Source organism: Rhipicephalus microplus, chromosome 6, assembly GCF_043290135.1.
Source record: "Rhipicephalus microplus isolate Deutch F79 chromosome 6, USDA_Rmic, whole genome shotgun sequence".
In the NCBI taxonomy this organism is placed as follows: domain Eukaryota; kingdom Metazoa; phylum Arthropoda; class Arachnida; order Ixodida; family Ixodidae; genus Rhipicephalus; species Rhipicephalus microplus.
This window is the reverse complement of record NC_134705.1, coordinates 86,982,902-87,002,046: the sequence shown is the minus strand read 5'-3', so window position 1 is coordinate 87,002,046 and position 19,145 is coordinate 86,982,902. Positions and strand designations below refer to the sequence as shown.

Sequence of the window (19,145 nt, the reverse complement as noted above, 5' to 3'; positions counted from 1 at the left end):
AAAGTGGTCGTTGTCACGCTGATACAGATTGCCTTTCGCGACTACCACTCCCATCGACGGACTACGACGCGGGCAACTTGGACACCTACATGGCGCCATTGGACCTGCCATTTCCTGATACCAATGCCTTTAAGATTGAGCAGCAAAGGGACCGCACCATACAGGAGCTCCTTCCTACCGAGTTAAGACTATCGGCGACTCGCTTCTGCATGCGCGACGGGCTTGTGTACAAAAAGAACTATGCTACGACCGGCTTACGATATCTTCTAGTGGTTCCGAAGAGCCTTCGCGTTTCCGTCTTGCAGGCCATGCATGATGACCCAACGTCCGGCCATCTAGGCACAGCGAAAACTCTTTGCCGGCTTCAAGAAATATTTTACTGGCCGAGAATGCGCCAGACGACGGAACAGTACATCTCTAGTTGCAACGAGTGCCAACGCCGCAAGCGCCCTACCAGTGCACCTCCAGGGAGACTACATCCTATCCCACCCCCTAGAACTCCATCCGAGCACGTTGGGATTGACCTTCTAGGTCCCTTTCCGAGGTCTTCTAGTGGTAATCGCTGGATAGTCGTATGTACCGACCACTTAACACGGTACTGCGAGACACCATCAGCAACTGCAGCTGACGTGTTTATTCATGCTGCGTTTTGTGGTTCTACGACATGGACCTCCTAAAATTGTTATCAGTGATCGTGGGCGACAATTCACTGCAGACGTGGTGGAAGAGATGCTTCGTCTATGCGCTTCAAGCTTTCGGCACTCTACGCCATATCATCCCCAAACAAATAGCCTGACAGAACGAACAGGACTCTCACGAACATGCTTTCTATGTATGTCGCAGCAGATCACAAGAACTGGGATCGCGTACTACCTTTCATCACTTACGCATTTAACACCGCACAGCACGAGACTACCAGCTACAGTCCGTTCTTTCTTCTGTATGCTCGGCCACCTCGTCATACCCTAGATACCGTCTTCCCGTTTTTGGACCACCCGACACGTGACGTATAATCGCGGAGACCTCGTGTTGCTGTGGACGCCAAATAGGAAACAGGGGTTGTGTGAAAAACTGCTTGCACACTATGCGGGCCCTTATGTTGTTCTAGAACGTATAAGCGATTTAACTTACCGCGTAGCACGTCTTCATTCAAATGGCTGACGGTCTGCAAAGACTGAACTTGTCCATATAGCACGTTTGAAGCGCTATATTCCCAGATAGACTCTTTAACTCGCCCGGTGGGCTTCGTCTGCGCGGAGGGAAATGCTACTGCATATGTGATTTGAGTATGAGCCTCTGGGTAGCGGGGAACAGGCAGATTAGAGAAGAGGACGTTCGGCTAACGAGTCTGGGTGACAAACAACTACTGCACTCCTTTCATTCTGCCTAGGGTGTCTTTTTTTTTCTTTTTTCTGGTGGGTGGTTTCGATATTAAAAAAATCTTACTGAATTAAGTAATCGATTCTTGGCCGATCCCCCTGAATGGGTACGAGCCACGGCTGTGGAATCATCATCGAGTGCGGGTATGAGCCATAGATTAGAGGCTACAAACAAACAAACAACAACATAGGCCTCCGGTTCACGACCCTTTCAAGCCTCCCAGTACGCCACAGCGTAATGAACCCATTTATAAACGTAACAATATCTTGGCGCTTATTTATATAGTTACCAATCGGTGAAAATTGCCTTTTGAGAAGCCGCGGAGATGGTTAACATACTAAGTTTAATGGAATTTTGTCGAGCCAACGCGGCCACAACACAAAAAGCACTTTGAAATCCGTAGCGTCACCATTGGAGACTTTCGGCGTGAAATGGAAAAGTGAAACCTTTGGTATTGATTGCAACATTAAAGTTTTCGAGGTAAAGGTATCAGTCTAAACTAATATATTGTTTCGCTTTAGCAACAGAAATTCAAGGGTTTAATTGCACATACAGTTAGATTCTCGTCATCAAAACAAACTTCAATAAAAATATAATGTGCCAGGGGCATAGCCAAGGGGTGGCACTCCAAGCCCATGCCCCCGCCACCTTCCCAAATTTTTTTTTCGCCATGAATACATCGCGCAAAATGACCATCTGCCTGCCTGGCCCCTACTTTAGATAAATAAGGTACCCCCCCCCCCCCCCCCGCCCGAAAAACATTCTGCATACAGCCCTGTGTGCGACCGAGTTTCTGTGAGTGTGTGCTCAAAACTTCCAAAATAAATAAGTTCTGTTATGATTAAAACTACGTTAACTTTGGCCAATTACATTAATCAAGAGCATGCTCTGCCACATAACCAAATTGCATTAAAACTGTTTGTCACGCTAAATGATACAATCTATGTCCAAGCCTTATGGATAACGGTAAATATAGTAACAAAAATATACTATATAATCAATATATCTCAGGAATCACACAGTCAAAAACTGATATAGTAGTATCAGTCAGTCATCAACAAACTTTATTTGGGTCCTAAGGAAGGAGTCGTAGTTGCGGGCCGCGCCCACGTTGGGGTCGGAATGCATTTTTATTTCGTTTCTTTTTTCTATAAGCGTTCGTACAAATAATATTCACGCTTAAACTTTTTAAATTTTTACCTCGGACAAGCAAGTGTGGAAAGTGTGCTTTTTGAAAAGAGGCTAAAACCAAACTGCCGAAAGCGACACCAGTGCTGGTTTGCTAGTTTTGTGATACATCGCACGATAGCATCATCTAGCGAACATGGAGATGATTATCGGGTCCTGATCTTACCAGATGCGGCAATAGATGACGCCACCAGCCTTTTTAACCAACGGCACTATTGTTTAACGCTGCTTCATTTTGTCGTACCATCGGTGTTTAGGACTTCGTCGCAACGTAACGATGAAAGTTTGCTCACGATGAATGTTCAAAGTTGCGCGCTACTATTGCTGTGAAAAATACGCATTTGTCTGATCATTGTACAACTGGCACGCTCTCTTTGGCGCTAAACATAGCCAAAACGGGCGCGCATCATTTTGGCGCGTTGAGCAGACGACTCGGAAAAGCGTGAGGACAGAAAAAAAAAGAGAAAAAACGCCGTGCTGCGGCGTTGCGATCGCTCAGGCGCGCGTTGTATGCCGGTCGTGACGTTATTGCGCGCACGCGCAGTGTACACAGAACACCTACACGACGCTAGTCCTGGCAGGCAGGGGGACAAAGAAAGATGTCCGGTAAGAGAGACGCTGCGCTGGCGGGATCGGGCTTTCCCGTGAAAGCGGCCGATTCCCGTTCTACGCCGGCTTCGGAAAGCGCTCCATTTCACCGAACGAATCTTCCGCTATTTCGCAGGTGTCATCGCCAAGTACCACTGCAACTACTGTCAGGAAGACATCACGGGAGTGCGCGTCAAATGTGCAGAGTGCCCAGACTTTGACCTTTGTTTACAGGTTGGTAGCGTTTCTCACGGCGGCCTTCTGCCCGCCTGTGGCGAGGCTATCGCGTAGCGGGTGTTTAGCGACGGCCGCGACCGCGATTCGGCCTGTCGGACTCGGCATTCGTGCATTTTTCCGCAAGGCGGAATCGGGCACACGCGCGTTCCCTAGGCGGCGAACGGTAAAAAAAAAATTAGCAACAAAAAGCGCATGGCTTCCGCGCCCGCTGGGATGCGAAACTTGGGGCAGAACGCACCGGCTGGATTCGCCGCGAGTTTTGCCTGTGTGCGCGCGTTCTAACCGTCTACTTTTGTGGTGCTGACAATATTTTTTGTTTGATTCCCCCCCCCCCCCCCCCCCCCGCTGTCTGAGACAGACCAGCGTGGCGCTGTGTCTGTTTGAAGCCGAGCGCGCTTTCTCGTATTTACGAGGAAAGGGAAATGCTGAGATAAGCGGCGGGCAAGCCGTCACAGCCTAGCTCACGCGTGATCCCCCCCTTCCCTTCATGTCGCCTGCTCATCGGTCGTGTATGCAGCTGCACACCGCGTTTGTTTTTCTCGCTTCTTTCATTTTATTCCGCCGCTGCACTCTCGCCGTTCGGTTTCGGCCGGTGTAGCAACAGCAGGCGTCGCTTTTGTGCGGGCGCCAGTTCTTGTGCGTTTGAATCAAACCGCCCGAATAACGCCGTTCACGTTCGTCCTACGCTCCACAGATGTTTCCCGATCGCCAGCCGGCGAGTTTGTTATGTACCCGTTGCTTCCGCTATGCGATAAAAAGCTGTTTTCTGCGAAACGTCCGACTAAAATATGAACGTTGCGAAATAATTTGAGGCAGGCTTCGTGCACACGTCCCACGGTGATCGTTTCTCGTGAAAAGGTTTTCTTTTTTAATAAAACACGAAAACGCCGCCAGTTCTCTGAGGTTGGACTTCCATAACATTGCGATCATATGCTGGGGCGTTATTGTGTGTAATGTTTCAGGATAGAACCGTCTACTTACCCTCGCGTGATTGGTCCGAATCAACCCTTCTGCTGACGTAATCGTTATTCTGGCCATTCATGCGAGAGCAAGCGAACGAATTCGTTTTCCAAACCACTGCAAGGCAGCTCCAGAGTTATCTATTTCCAACACCCACGGCCTATATGTGGCGCGCCGTGCGATCCAAGATGGCTACAGAAGGATGATCAACCCGTGAACTCGTATAAGAAAAGAGAGGGCACCCGGACGTACTCCTCGCACCGCTTTCACCGGATCTACTCTTGATGTCAAATGACTGTATATCGAACCAAAGTACTTTCCCAACCAATAGGAACTGCTGAATGTTCGCTACCTCATTTCTCGCCACAGTGTGAAGGGCGGTGGTGTCACCTAATCGTCCGTGTATCAATGATGCTTTGCGTAATCCTGTGCATGCTACTGAAAACTGCGCGAACCAGAATTCACGTACTGAACTGAACGGCATTCCGACATTATTTGTGCCGAGCCTGTCTGGCAGATTTGCCGCAGTAGTATGCCACTAGTGAATAGCACACCGTCGCGGCTGCACAGGAATAAATGTTTAACGTACCGATGCTTTGCAAATATATTACGCCATCGTTACTTGCGCTGTAAGCATAATGTAGCTCCTTCTTCAACAGAACACAAGCATTTAACTTCCTATTAAGTAGCACTTGTGTCACAGCTACGATCAGACTCAAACAGTGCGCAATCCCCTGCACTTGGATGTTACAGGTTTCATCAGCGTGATCGAAACGAACACACACGTACGCTTTTTGCAACGCCAAAATTGCCGAAATTTGTCGAACACTGTCGTTTGGACGGCACCAGTGAAGTTAGCGTTGACAGTAGTTGTAACTGCATATTTCATTGCGCTAACTATAATCGAAAGCGCGAGTTGCCACGTATTTTTGCAAAAACTTCGTGTCTCGCAAGAGCGGATCAGATTTATTGTGTCACAGACGGTCCGGTATATTCACTGATGCACGAAACATAGAGTGGTTTGTGTTCATTTCTTGCTAACATGTTAACACTGAGACTAGCACCCCCGAACAAGGCCGCATTGGGAGCATCTGTGTACTGATCACCATTGAGGAGATGCTCCCGAATTCCGCTAGGCGGCGCGACAGTCTATGAACATTGCGAATATGCGTAGCACCTGCTGATGTTGACGTGGGGCGCTACCAAACATGATGGCGATAGAAGCTGGAGATCTTGATACCACCATGCTTGGTGTATGTCGTGCCTCTAATATTGATAGCTTGCACATCACAGCATTGACACAAGACATAGATGACTTCAAGGCAGGATAGTAGGTTAAACAGAGAGGGAGGGCACGAGATGGTGTCGGTGTGAACGGCAGCACGACCATCTTGGAGGGGGCTCCACATAGGCGCTCAACTGCATTCTATCCGTAGACACTGAACAGCAATGCGCCGCTTCGACAGAACCAATAAAATGCTACACCAAAAAACATATGCGCCACCATGGATCACAGCGATGGCAGCGGACGCCACTAGGCCTCCCGAGCAAGCATGTGATGTACTTATAATTGTAGCCTGACATACAAAGTTCGCCCTCACTATGTTGGTGCTCCAGCACGGCTTTCAGTGATATCGGTGCAAGCCATCTATGGGTTGTATGCGCGGAACCTGGATATGCAAGGTGGCAACAGCATAGCTGTCCCATTTTGAAGATCTGTTGATATGTCCGTCTGTGCGTTGGCATGCAGGAGTATTAAGAAAAGGAAAGAAGACAGCCACCTGTTTGTAGCACGAAGCCACAAGGAAATTCATATGGATTTCTCAGAAAGAAAAGCTTTTTGGTCGATGTCTGCACAAATGGAAAGAGTGTCTGTCCCTCAGCGACTGAAACCAACCCCGTTTTCCTGTGAATAGTAGAATTAAATATTTATTGAAAATTGCGAAAATAGCTTGCGGCACCACTGGTGGCTGAAACTTCAATTATCCTATGTGCCCTGTCATGTGACCGTAAACTGGTGTGTGTGGTTAACAATTTTCATGTTAGTATTCAAATATTGCTTGTTTGTGTGTAGTTTATGATGCTACTCAATAAAAATGTACATATAAGCCTGCTTTAGTTGTATGCATTAAAATGGCATGACGTAATCATCCCATGCCTGTCAGCGCATCTCAAGCAACTTTTGTGCGTGCTCATGAAATAATACGTCTAGTTTCTGGGTCGCTAAGATTTTGGGGTGACGTGGTTTGGCTATTTACAGTTTGTCTCAGAAATGACGTGTACTGCTAGTTAGCACGGTCGCGCATATACACAGTCACATTTTCGGTGACTTGTCTTGGGTCCTTTGTTGAGAGAGTAACGACATGACAAGGCCATCCACGACACAGGCGCAACAACCTTGGGCACAGGTGCACGTAACACAGTACAAATACAGAGATGTAATGGCTTGTTACTTAAAAAAAATAGTTGTAAAGCTCAGAATAAACGTGATTGAGCATGCTTATAGAAACTCCTGCGAAAGCCAAACAATAACAGCATGCACAAGTCGCCAGAAAAGCTACCGGCATCGCTATCAATTCACAACATTGCTAAATGAAAGGGCTCATCTTTGTTCAGACTAAAAAATGCTGCTTATATAAATACTATGTGCTTTTGGGATTAACTATGGCAGCTACAAACCCTACGAAGGGTAAGCTTTTTGTCATGCCAGAAAAAGAGATTGGGTAAAAAAATCGGTTTTCAGTCTCTAAGCTGTGGCTAATGAAGTAAAAATGTGGCTTAGTCCTTTCTAATAGTTTGAAAGCATTCATTAATCCACTCATGCGATTCATATTGTGTTATGCCCGATTTTGTTCTTTTGCCATTTCATATTACAAATGTTAATGCGGTTCGTTGCCCATCATAAGCCCTTTATAGGGTCGATTTTCGAAGGTGTGTCAAGTGCCTGCATGGCTTTGTAGTAGAATACTTGACTGCCTTTCAGCAGGCCTGGGTTAAAATTGGATCCAATCTTACAAAATCTACTTTCTCGTGCGGAAATGGTTACAGATGGCAGTGGCAGACAACTATGGCACGAGAATCGGATGTTGGTGTGATCTCGTAACTGCTTTTGTTGCAATAAAAAATCTTTCATATTATCGAAAGTACATTGTGAAGAGCAGTGGCATTTCAGATTGAAGTTTGATATACAAATGTAGCAGTAGTGATCTACTGGTTAGGCAGATCTGGAAGCACTGATACCATGCCATCACCACCTCCAAAAGCACATCAGTGGAAAAGGTGGAGGGTGGCTTTGGGACTCTGGAAAAGGTGTTGGGGCTTCTTTTCTAGGCAAGAAGTTTTCCGAATTCTTGCCCCAGAGGGGTGTGTAGTCAGTGCCAATTTGTGCCACGTGCAGTACTCGTGAATTCATAAGGTTTTAGTAAACAACTAGTATGCCTGATTGCTCTTGGTAACTCTCCTTCCACTACAAATCTGACTGCTCCAGGCAATGTTGGCTCTGACAATCTCACTCAAGCTGAAGACTATAGAAATGCATTGCTTAGCCCCAAATGTAGTGTTTCATTCTGCGAGTGCTGTAGAGGGTTCACACGTGACTTGGAATGATAAAGCCTGTTATGATGATTTCACTTCCTAATGAGCTCATGAATACATTTCCACGATTGGTGATTTGTCCGAGGGGCCATACTAATCTCTCGTGCATTCACAGTCTCACTCATCTTTGTTTCTTCTTTTTCCCTGCAACAGTGCTTTTCCTGCGGGGCGGAGATGGGAGCGCACAAGAACAGGCACGGCTACCAGTTAATAGTGAGTTCCAGACGATTGAAAAAATCTTTCAACCTTGTTTCTTAGAAGCTTGTGCCTCCCATGCACAGTGACTTACGCTTGTCCCTATGCAAAACCGACAGTGAACAGCACACCTTGGTACAGTGTGTGCTGTTCTCTATAATTGCAATTTCACTGCCTATCGAGGCTTTGACAGTCTCTTTAACCTGGAAATGAGCTATGAGTTGTGATCTAGGTGCAGACGATATCTGCAAATGTATTGCTAAAGAATAAATATCGTATTTACTCCCATAATTTGTGCACCCTTAATATATTGTCAGCTTTAGGGAAAAAAATATTTACTTGCATATTTCGCGCTCCTCGACCCGCCCGAGCTTGCTCGCCGGTGCACGGACGCAAACTTTGCACCTTTGGACTCTTTGCACGGGCGCACGCCACGCTGATCAGGCGAGCGCAATCAAATGGGCTGAGAGTGCGAAGTCCCTTCTTCCGAGGACTTCCCCCGAACTTGCGTTACTAGAATACCGTACCCTAACACCCCAATCTATTGGTGGGTCTACGCTGATGGGTCGCCGAAATAGCTCTAGTGTTTTCCCAATTCTTTTCTATGGTTTTCGTCCCTCTATCTCTTCATCTCTACCACCGTGGGCATACCTGCTCGCGTCACAGCACCGATAACTTTCGGCACCGCAGGCTTGCGAGGGCCTGTTGAGCCAACTGTTCCTCTCGTGTCTGCGTCCGCACTGCAACACGCTTGGTTGATTTCGGAAGTTTAGGTTTCGCCATTTGTCCACCGCGCTTTTACTGTTCTCTTGCAAGGGGCTACAGTAATTATACATAAGACAAAATTCAAGCTCGCTATTATAAACTTTGCTGATGAGAACGGGAATCATGCCACCGCCGAGCACTTCAGCGTGAAGTGCTTCAACCTGTGATGATCGGTACAAGAGAAAGCAAAAGCGTCCGCGCCTGCTAACAAAAGTTTCCTGTCTGTTAAAGGCATTTTCAGTTATGTGTAAACGCTCAGGCCCTCCGGTATCGTTGTCTTGGGACCTAGTTGTCGAGAAGAGCTTCAAGAAAATGAGACATTCAAACGCACTGAATGGAACCGAGAGCGATGCACTCTGGGAGGGCGGTGACAGCGGCTGCGACGATGATTCTCAATCGCGCCTCTCGATCAGTGATTCCGACTAGACCGTGCTTGACCAAATCTGACTGGTTTAAGTACGCGCTAATTCTTTTAAATAAACAAGTGTGCTTCGTTTGTGCTCCATGTTGTTAACTTTTTAAATTATATACTGCGCACATTAGGACTATTGCACATTGTTTTGCATGCATTCGCCAAATCCTCGGGTAATTTGCACACCTCCTTCTCAGAGTCCCAAAATTGCAAAAGAAAAAAGTGCATCAATTATTTGAGGAAATACGGTAGCCATGAAATGGCCAGCGTCGACAAACAATGTACTGCCTGCGCTTTTTTTTTTCTGGTAGTGCTGTTTCACCTGCTGACTAAGCGTTGTTTTGTATGTGGACCCTTCTTCCTCTGTCGTAGTCTCTCTTTTTCCTTGTATTCATGCCCTTTGAAGCAACGAAGGGAAAAGCAGCACTGAAAATTTGGCAAACGCTCGGAAAGGCTGACGACGAACTATAGAAATTTGTGTTTGTCAAAATTTCAGCACTTTTTCCCCTTTGCACTATGTACCAACTCACAGAAGCCTTGATCTTGGCAACCTTTTTTTTTAAAGCCCTGTTTCAAAGTGCGCACTGTCGTTTCAGGACTGTGGCAACTTCCCCATCTTCCAAGCTCCCTGCAACTGGAAGGCCAAGGAGGAACTGGTGCTTCTGGAGGCCATCGAGCAGTACGGCTTCGGCAACTGGTACATTCCTTCATCTCTTTTCATTATTTGTCAGGTATTATCGTGTGAACGGGTTGGCCAGGTGGCAGGGCCTCTGGTTTTTCTTGTATAAAAGAGCAGCATAGTGTTAGTGTGTTGGGGTTACGCAGTGGCTGTTGTCTAAATGATAAACCAGGGGTGAAACCTTGAACAGCTCCTGTGGATGAACGGAGCATAGCATCACGGGAGATTTGGAGGTTGCCAAAAAGGACAGGCACACTAGAAGAATGCATTATGTTTTGACAGTCTGAACTCAGAAATGCACTGCAATCCCATTATGACGAAGTCAGTTTTGACACTAACTTTATGTCTGAGAGTTCATTATGGACATAAATTTGTAGCACCCTGTCTATGACAAGACTGTTCATTTATTTTGTTATATCTATGTGTGTTATCTCAATTTTAGTATATTATAACTTGATAGTAATTGAGGGCATTGTTTGTTAAAGCATCGAATCGAAAAATGTGACATTAACAATTTATTTTTGTTGATGAATTGAGTGGGGTGGTGTCGCAGTTTCACGACACGTTTGGTGGTGGGGCTAATGGACATTTCTTGCAAACTGTTGGCACGCAGTCGCATTAAGCCAAGCACAAAGCAGGCCACTTTGCTTCTCTGGCCCAAACACCTACGTTTTGATCCAATCCAAGTCATCTGGAGGCTGCTCTATACATCTGTTCTATCGGCTGTGTGCCTGTTCTGTGCTCGTTCTTTGCCCGCTAGACGACTAAGTGACTGTCGGCAATGCCTTTTCTGTTTGCTGTCCTTATGTGTGACCACTAAACGAGCCTCAGCCAATCTCTCGCAGCGCTATAGAACGTTAAATCGCAGATGTAGGTCAGCGAGCTCACTCATGACTCGACTTACTCATACTCAGATCGAGCCGGGAGTCCGGGTGAGTAATATTTTGGTGAGTTTGATTGAGTCCAAGTTATTCCAGTGGAATAAAATTTTGGTGAGTGCGAGCACGAATGAGCCCGACTCAGGAAAATTTTTGTGAGTCTGAGTTAGGCCTGAGCACAAAATATATTTCTTAAGTGAGTGCAAGTTCCCACCATTTTTGCCAACCTATGATCGCAGAACATGTATAAGATTGCTCCCCAGGCATCAATTACAAGGATGGGTGAGTGGCAGCAAGTGCGAAGGTGCCCGTGTGCCTCTGGTAGCGTAGTGCTTCTTGGGAAGTTCTTTTGGAAAGTTTGTCTGTATCAATACTTTTCTTTGCTTGCAGGGAGGACGTCTCCCAGTGCCTGCCAGCTCGAAGCTGTGAAGGTATGATGTCGAGTTTTCAAAACTCTTTCAGATGAGTTAATTACGCGCAGCTATGTTGCATTCATTGCGGCATCTGTTGAGCCTTTGCTGTTCCTTCCTGGCTTTGCGAAGTATCCCAAGAGCAAACCCCTCCCTTGGATTATGTTGTCACTCCGCATCAAGAATTAGAAAGTCAAATTGGGATCACGTTGCAGCCACTTAGAAGGGACGTTACTGTGGCAATTAGTAGAGGTGGTTGAGGATGTAGCAAGAGAAGTTGAAATTTCATGCGAGTTCAGGGGTCAATGTTCAGATTGTGCAAGTTTTCACGCATTGAATAAGCAAAAAAAGCTGTGATTTTCGCTGCATCAGATGTTAGTCCTAGTGCGTATCTTGCAGTGAAATTTACCGCTTGTTTTCGTTTGGTAATAAACTGTGTGTAAATCAGAGTAGCGACGTTTTGCTTACTTTTGCTATGTGCCTACCAATACAGCAATGGCCTACCAAATCTCGGGAATTGTCGGACACTAAAGATTTTTTCTAATTACAGTTGTTTGCATGCAAAATGTCTCTTCGAAGGCCGACAGTGTGTTTATGATCTGGGAGTACTCGTGTGCAACCGAATTTTCAGTGTCCTGGCATTGGCTCGTTACGTACGTCGTCGTACGTTTAGTAGTACCCAATAAAATTCCTTCTGTAAGGCTACTCATCGTTGTCTGTGCTTTTTCTTCTGTTTTGATATTTTGGGGCTGCTTTTTTCATCCGCCAGTTGATTTCCTTTGGGCAGGTTGGAATGCAGAGTTTCAAAGGTGTTATGGCTGTGTTGCAATAGTGGGGAAGGGATGATAAAACCAGTGACGTTACCTTCATTCATGTGTAAATAGAATCGATACTGAAGGCACTAGCATTTCAATGTTGCTTTCGTGTGCCTGTGTTAGCAAGCAAGAAGTATTGCCCGTGTTGAATACAGTTCATGTTCATTAGCCTTCCTTGATATGCAGCATCTCAAATGAAAAGTGACGATGACGTGGAAGTTGTGTGGGTATGAAAAGGTAATGATTGAACAACTGTACCCATGCTGGTATTCATGTGAAGTGCAACAATCCAGAGGTGTCATTTTTAAAGAGGTCACGAACCACCTTTCTGGCTTGATGAATTAACACATGCCGCTATAAACAGCTCAGCAGAATCTGACAGCTGTCCGCAGCAAGGAGAGTTTACGAGCTGAGCGCGATTTTGAAGTTTTCTCAGGGGCTGCAGGCACATGCTGTTTAACATCAAACAGGTAGCATGATATGGTTAAAGCTCGTTAATTTGACACTCATCACTTTGGAAAGCCAGATAATTCTGGTCATACATATGGTTTATTGGCATCAAACTCTTAAGTTCACTGATATCTGACCTCAACCCGATTAAGCACGCCGCATGTGAAGCGCCGCATATGTAAGGCTCAAAGGAACAAAAATGGTGGTCATGGACAGCAGTAGGTCAGAGGATTTTGAAAAGGCATGATCATAATCGCGTGCTTTTTATATAATTCAGAGCAATTTTCCAACTGAAACATGGGTCTTGAGCAGTGTTCACAATGTGAATGGAGGTTCAAATGACAAATTGCAGCTCTTGCACTACTTTCATGCAAAGGAACTACTGAATTTTCCTAATCCATAAGAAAGTAAGAGGGCGTGGATATAGTAGGCATTCATTTAAAGTTTTATTGATACTTTCGATGACTCGGAGGTCATATTGCCATATTGGCCCATAGCAAGAATTAATGGAGTAGCATTTGAATTTATGCAATTCTTCCTGTAGGTTGCCAGCAACGAGCTCCATAGCCTGCCAACATAGACACAGTAGCCATTCTAGTTGGCACAAGATTTACAACAGGAGCCAGCGACCGCTTTTCATCTCTAGAACCCAAAGTCTCGACACTTTCTGGCGTAACTTGATTCCCCCATGCCATTGTGGCACACTCTTCAGGACGAGAGCAAGCGCTTATGCACACAACAAATCTCCAAATCTGCTCCTTATTGGTGGATTCGAGAAATTTTACAACAGTTGATTAGTTGGGCACTTTGATACTCATGTCATTCAATAATTACTTGTAAAAAAAACTCCGGACTGCTTTTCCAAATAATTTTGCGAGATGTTATAGCAATTTTCATTGCTAAATTTTGCAGTTGGTCTGGCCACATAAGGTCCCAAACCCATTGTCATCATTCCGCTAGCCGATAGACTTGGTCGGGAATATACTTCAAAAGAGTAGCACTAAGCTGGTACAAACTGTGATCGCCGTAAGACCGAAATGCCGCCATGTGTTCCTGACATTTTTCCCACGATGATGTGCAGTGTTTACTAAATTTGCCTCCTGGTACTTGGTAGTCCATAAGAGCACCGCAAAGATGAACCTGTTGTGGTAGTGCAGCGGCTGAGGTGTTGGTGTGCTAAGCACGGGGGTGCAGGTTTTTTTGTGAGCCACGGCAAGCGCGTTTCACGAAGAGCTAAATGCCAGAATGCCCACATGCTTGGATTTGGGCAAATTTTGAAGAACCGCAGGTTGTATGGTCAAAATTGTCCCAGAATAACCCCCACTATGGTTTGCCTTGGAATTGTATTGTAGTTTTGTTATGTAAATGTATAGAAGTCATTTTGTTTCTATTTAACCACGGAGGAAACATGAAGATAGGACGTGGTGAACACACAACGACTTCAGGCTTCAGCTTTTTTTTTTTCTTTTTTTTTTGAATTTGGCACTTGATCCAACTGACAGTCCAAATTCCAGCACGTTTGAGTGTACACTTAAAACTTCATTCCATGTAATCATTCAGTAATAACAGTGAAACACAGGTCAGCAGGGAAGAACAAAGTCTGTGTTTTTTGAGTGTACACTTAAAACTTCATTACATGTAATCATTCACTAATAACAGTGAAACACAGTTCAGCAGGGAAGAACAAAGTCTGTGTTGCAAAATGTTTCGAATCACTTCCTTGACGCATGAAATATGGTGGCTTAGCAGCTAATGGCATTGGGCTGCTAAGTAACAGGTGGCAAGATTAAATCCCTAGTGTGTCTCGATGTGTCCGAAACGCAAATAATATTTGGTGCTTCATTTATATTTTGGTGCAAGCTGAAGAGCTCGTTGGTCAAAATTGATGCAGAAGTTCGTACTATGGCGTAGCTCATGATCAGGTTTTTGATTCTGTGCTTAGAACTCAACACTTCTCTTTTTTTTTTTTTTTTTAAGTGATTGCCGTGGTGGTCTGTGTTGTCTCACCAATACATCCTTTTTTCTTAACAGAGGTGCAGGAGCACTACAACAACCATTACATCGAGGGGAACATTGGGAGAGGTGAGTTTACAGGGTTCTTGCAAGTCCTTGAAATTTTCGAAAACCCTTGAATTTCAAAAGTTCATTTTCAAGGCCTTGAAAGTGCTGGAATGTTTGCAAATTCTTGGATTTTCTTTTTTTTATATATAAACAATGTCGCACATTTTTCAAAGCATTATCTGGGATGCTGTAAATGTAGCACGCAGCATATGTAATGTGCCCATCACAAAAGAATTGAGACTGTCAGTACTTTCTGCATGGAACCAGAAAAGGCAAGTAGCAAAATGAGAAACAGAAAAACAACTGCCGAATATAGGAGGAGGTTAAAATGTTCACAAAAAAAAAAAAGGACTTTGTAGCAGCTTTTAAGGTGTTCAATTTTTTTTTTAATGTCTGCTCCAGTCATTTGACCTTTTTTCGATGAATTCTAGTCACTTCAAGCCTTTATCCTCCTCTGAACAAGTTTTATTTGGGTTTATAACGGACAATGTTGTCCTTGGAAATTATCACACATAGCCTTAAAAGGCGTTAAAAACCTATGAATTTTTGTCGTGCAAACGAGCATGAATCTAGGTTAAGTGCCTCTTTCGTGGCCGGTCTCTACTGGCCACAAGAGTTCCCTTTTCAGTGTGGCCCTGCATTTACGCATGTCTTCCTGTGAAGGCAGTTTATAGTGTGCTAAGCAGTTGCCAAGAAGTCTTTGTGCTCGTGAAGTACCACCACCTGGTAGCAAACTGTAATGAAACTAATCTTGAAAGGTCACCCTTTGTGTATAAGGCTGCGAAAACATGTCGGTACTCAGGTCTAGGGTAACCACTCCAAGGAGCGTGTTTCAGTTTTGCCGTAATGAACTTGCTTGAATTTTGGAACTGAAGCTGTTAATGCTGCTTAGCTCCCTAAATCAAGATGCAGAAGGCCACATGTTAAAGTTGGGGAGATTGGCGTTGTTTTCGGCATATCACTGAACGTCGCCTGGAAGTGTTGTCAAGGCTTTGTCTGTAAGGCATCAGCTGGTACCGGTTGGTACAACATTGTTTGTAGTTTCCTATGTTGGAATTTCACGTGAAAGTTGACAAAAATCTGAGGACAAAGCTCTGCCAAGATGTATGCTTTTCTAAACGGCTCAGCAGTGTGTGCCGGCTGCCCAAGCAAGGTTGAATTATCCAGCGAAGGTGTTACTATGTAATCCAAGCAACCTAAATATGGGTTTACGTGTCAAATGGACACCAGTTTGTGCCTAGAGTAGAGACCATGAAGTAGTAATTTGTACCCAGTTTCGTTGCCTAGATTGCATTTATTTACATCAGTTGTTACATATGACATAAATTTTCTTTCTCTCTTCAGCCACATGGTCCACGGAGGTGGCAATGCAAATCAAGGATCACACAGTGCCTGAAGGAGGTGAGTGGATGTGCCCATCAGTTGCCAAATGGCTTATTGCTCTGGAAGCAGCCAAACTAGTCACCTTTAACTTCTGGGGGCTAAATTAATGAGGTTGTGCATTGGGTTCTATTCTTGAGAGTCTGGATGTAAGTTGTCTGCTGTTCGGCGCATGCAACTCTTTTTTTTTATTTTTTTTTAGTCTCTGTTACCACTATGTAGAAGCCACTGAATTGGAAGAAAAAAAAAAAAGATGCACATTAGAGTCGAAGAAATGCAGTGTTCCGATTTGCAGCGTAGACTGCTGCACTCTTTGGTGTGCTTTGGCTTAAGGTTCTATTTGTCCTTCAGGTCCATTGTCTCCAAGCCTAAGCACTCCGGTGGCCACAGTGGACATCGCATCCACTGAGCAACAGGAGCTTGGCTACATGCCCTGTCGGGACGACTACGAAAGGGTGAGCAATCAGTCCATCAATCGGTCCGTCATTGACTTTGTCGACTAAATGTGGCCATAGTGATTTATGATTAGAATTGAGATAGCAGCTCACATCACCGTAAAGCTCCAAAGTTATAGACCCCAGGTTAACCCAAGTTACCCAATAAATTGGAAATAGCCCGGGTCGCCAGGCTGCCTCCGATCAGGAATGTCAAGCATCATCATCATCATCACCTGTCGCACTTCACTCATGGTGAGGTAACGCTGGCATACTAGAGCCCAGCATTTGAGGTTATTTGCCAGACGTGCGTGCAGATGCAGCGTTTTTCGTGGACATGTTGAGGCAGCCCATTACTTTTTAAGAAAAAAAAAAAGAGGCACCACTTAGCCTAGTAATATGTTTTATCAGCGATGTTGGAGCTTAATTATCCGAGAATGCCATAGTCCGACGGAAACGAGTTTGCGCGGCAAATGGTTACTTCGTTGCATGCTTCCAGAAAGCAACAGCTGCGCTACTTACTGTGTACATACACGTGCTCGAACGAAGGCCTACTCGTAAACAGGCCTTCAAGCAGTAAAACAAGACCTCAGCTGTCAGTAGTTTTTCTTCATCACACGTACAGAGCTCAATTGTGGGCTTTTATTAGGTCATTTTTGATCACATCTCGTAATGCAGCAGGCTGGGGTTGTAAAAAGGGCGTGGTTGGAGCCGACGTTTTGATGAGCGGGTTTGCCTTATTCAAAGCTGCAACTGCACCTTGTAAGCTGGCTGCACCCCCAAAAGAAAACAAGTACGCTTGTTGAAATGCAGCGCCTCGTGTTTCCAGATTTTTATCTCCTCGCGCTTTTATCTTCCCCTGAACGCATCTGCCTTTGTTTGGACCAACGTTACGTTGGTTATGCAATGTGTTTTCTCGGCTGCCTTACAAATATCCATCGATTTGTTGTGTCCAAGTGGTGTCATTACCTTTATCTTCTTGGCTTTCCACTCTTTAGGAGTATGATAACGAAGCCGAGTCCCTGATCAGCCAGCTGTCGATGGGCGGCCCAGATGAGGACGACCTGGAGGTTGCCCTGAAGCTGGCCCAGGTGGACATGTACTCAAGGCGACTACGGGAGCGCATGCGCCGCAAGGGCCTGGCACGGGAGTACCGCCTGCTCGAGCAGTTCTGCCATGCGGGCCGGCCGGCCTCCAAGGCCAGCCCAGTGTCCCGCAGCAAGAAGCCTTCCCGTGAGGCCGACAAGTGAGTACCAAGAGTTGCACTGGCATGTGGAAACCACAAAACGCAACCTCTCTGTAAAATGAAAGCAGCAGCAGTGTGTCAGTATGCCTTAAAATTCTTTTGATGGGATTTGCAGCATAGAAGACGTTCATATGCCTTGTACTCAGCATTTTAAGCTGGTTTGACAGCCAGCTCAAAACTGGAGAATGTAAATGAAACTGAAGTCGCCGGGCATGTCACGACCTTTGACATCGTTTTCCCTCTGGTAATTGTCATCGTGCTGTGACGCAGGGAACTCCAGGAGAAGATGCGCATATTCAGTCAGTTTCAGTCGGCCACGGAGCATGAGCAACTTCTGGAAAATCTCGAAAGTGAGTTGCCTTTCTTTTTTAAATGCAGATATCTTCGTCATACTATAGAAGCTACTATACAATTTAAAAATGAAAAAACCTCATCAACTGCGATTTCAGAGGGCCAGGAAAGAAATACAGTTGAACATGGATACAGTCGAGCCCGCTTACAACAAACCTGAGCGTGACGCGGCATCCGTTTGCTGTATCCCGAAGTTTGTAGTAAATGAAACACTGCTTTTAAAAAAAGTTGCGAGTGAAAACACAAACTTTTTATGCCCGAAAGAGTCCGTGGTCCATGTGTTTGAATAGCAGAAGCGATAAGGGTGGTCTCGAGTTCATTTAAAACGGCAGAGTGCTCGTTCGCCGAGGCCCGTGGCATAAGCTGTTGAGGCACTGACTCCAAAGTTTCGTTGTTCTTGCAATCCGATTCCTCCAAATCGCTCTCGCCACGTGCTTCATTCACAATGCCCAAATCCATGCACGGTTTCGCAGTGTCGGCATCATCATCGGCCGTAATTAAATCATCGACACAGATGTCCCACCCGCTCTCCCAGGTTGGAGTAGATGACGTGCTGCCACAAATCGCCGCCGCAGTGGTCCTGTTCAGAAGCTTCAGGCTCGACATCGGGCCCGACGTCGACGAGGTCGGCCTCGCAAAAACAGTTTCGCGCGCATATAGCCGTCACCGCCACCCACGAAATATTCACCATCTCCACAACTGAATACCGGGACGCCCGAAGCGGCAAGGTGGCTGCCAGGTGATCAACAGCTATGAGCAGGCGCTCCGCAACGCGGCACCTAACGCTTGGATTACGCTCAAGCCAAGTGGCCACACTTTCGACGTTTTGTTGAGCGGCACGAAAAAGCGTGCTAGTCTTCCCGTCGGCCATCATGACCACACACGCACACCAAGAGCGAGCAAGACGCGCACACGCGACACATGTGCCAGAACGCGTGAAACAGCTGTGCACCCGTTTCCAGTCAGAAAACGAAACTAATTGGAGCCAGCACGGCGGGCGTCGCGGAGCGATGGAGACAGGCAAAGGGGTTGTGATAGAGTGAGGAGAGCAGACTTGCGAGAGATGGGCATGGAGTTGCGATAAAGAGAGGGGAGGATGCGGCGGGAGGGCGACCTTGAAAA

The 19,145-nt window shown here is 45.8% G+C and overlaps 1 protein-coding gene across 2 annotated transcripts in view; it reads left to right on the top strand.

Annotated features, from left to right (window-relative positions):
• The first annotated feature begins 3,092 nt into the window (after positions 1 to 3,092).
• LOC119167509 (Transcriptional adapter 2B) overlaps positions 3,093 to 19,145 on the top strand; it is a 33,518-nt gene continuing 17,465 nt past the window's right edge. For both annotated transcript variants that reach the window (XR_005109236.2, XM_037419004.2), the window contains exons 1-10: positions 3,093 to 3,174; positions 3,293 to 3,390; positions 8,101 to 8,160; positions 9,916 to 10,016; positions 11,267 to 11,307; positions 14,583 to 14,633; positions 15,957 to 16,013; positions 16,344 to 16,447; positions 17,425 to 17,672; positions 17,943 to 18,022. Coding sequence is in view for 1 of the 2 variants with exons in the window: in XM_037419004.2 (XP_037274901.2) it covers positions 3,168 to 3,174; positions 3,293 to 3,390; positions 8,101 to 8,160; positions 9,916 to 10,016; positions 11,267 to 11,307; positions 14,583 to 14,633; positions 15,957 to 16,013; positions 16,344 to 16,447; positions 17,425 to 17,672; positions 17,943 to 18,022 (847 nt within the window). In the remaining variant the exon portion in view is untranslated. The remainder of the gene's footprint in view (positions 3,175 to 3,292; positions 3,391 to 8,100; positions 8,161 to 9,915; positions 10,017 to 11,266; positions 11,308 to 14,582; positions 14,634 to 15,956; positions 16,014 to 16,343; positions 16,448 to 17,424; positions 17,673 to 17,942; positions 18,023 to 19,145) is intronic.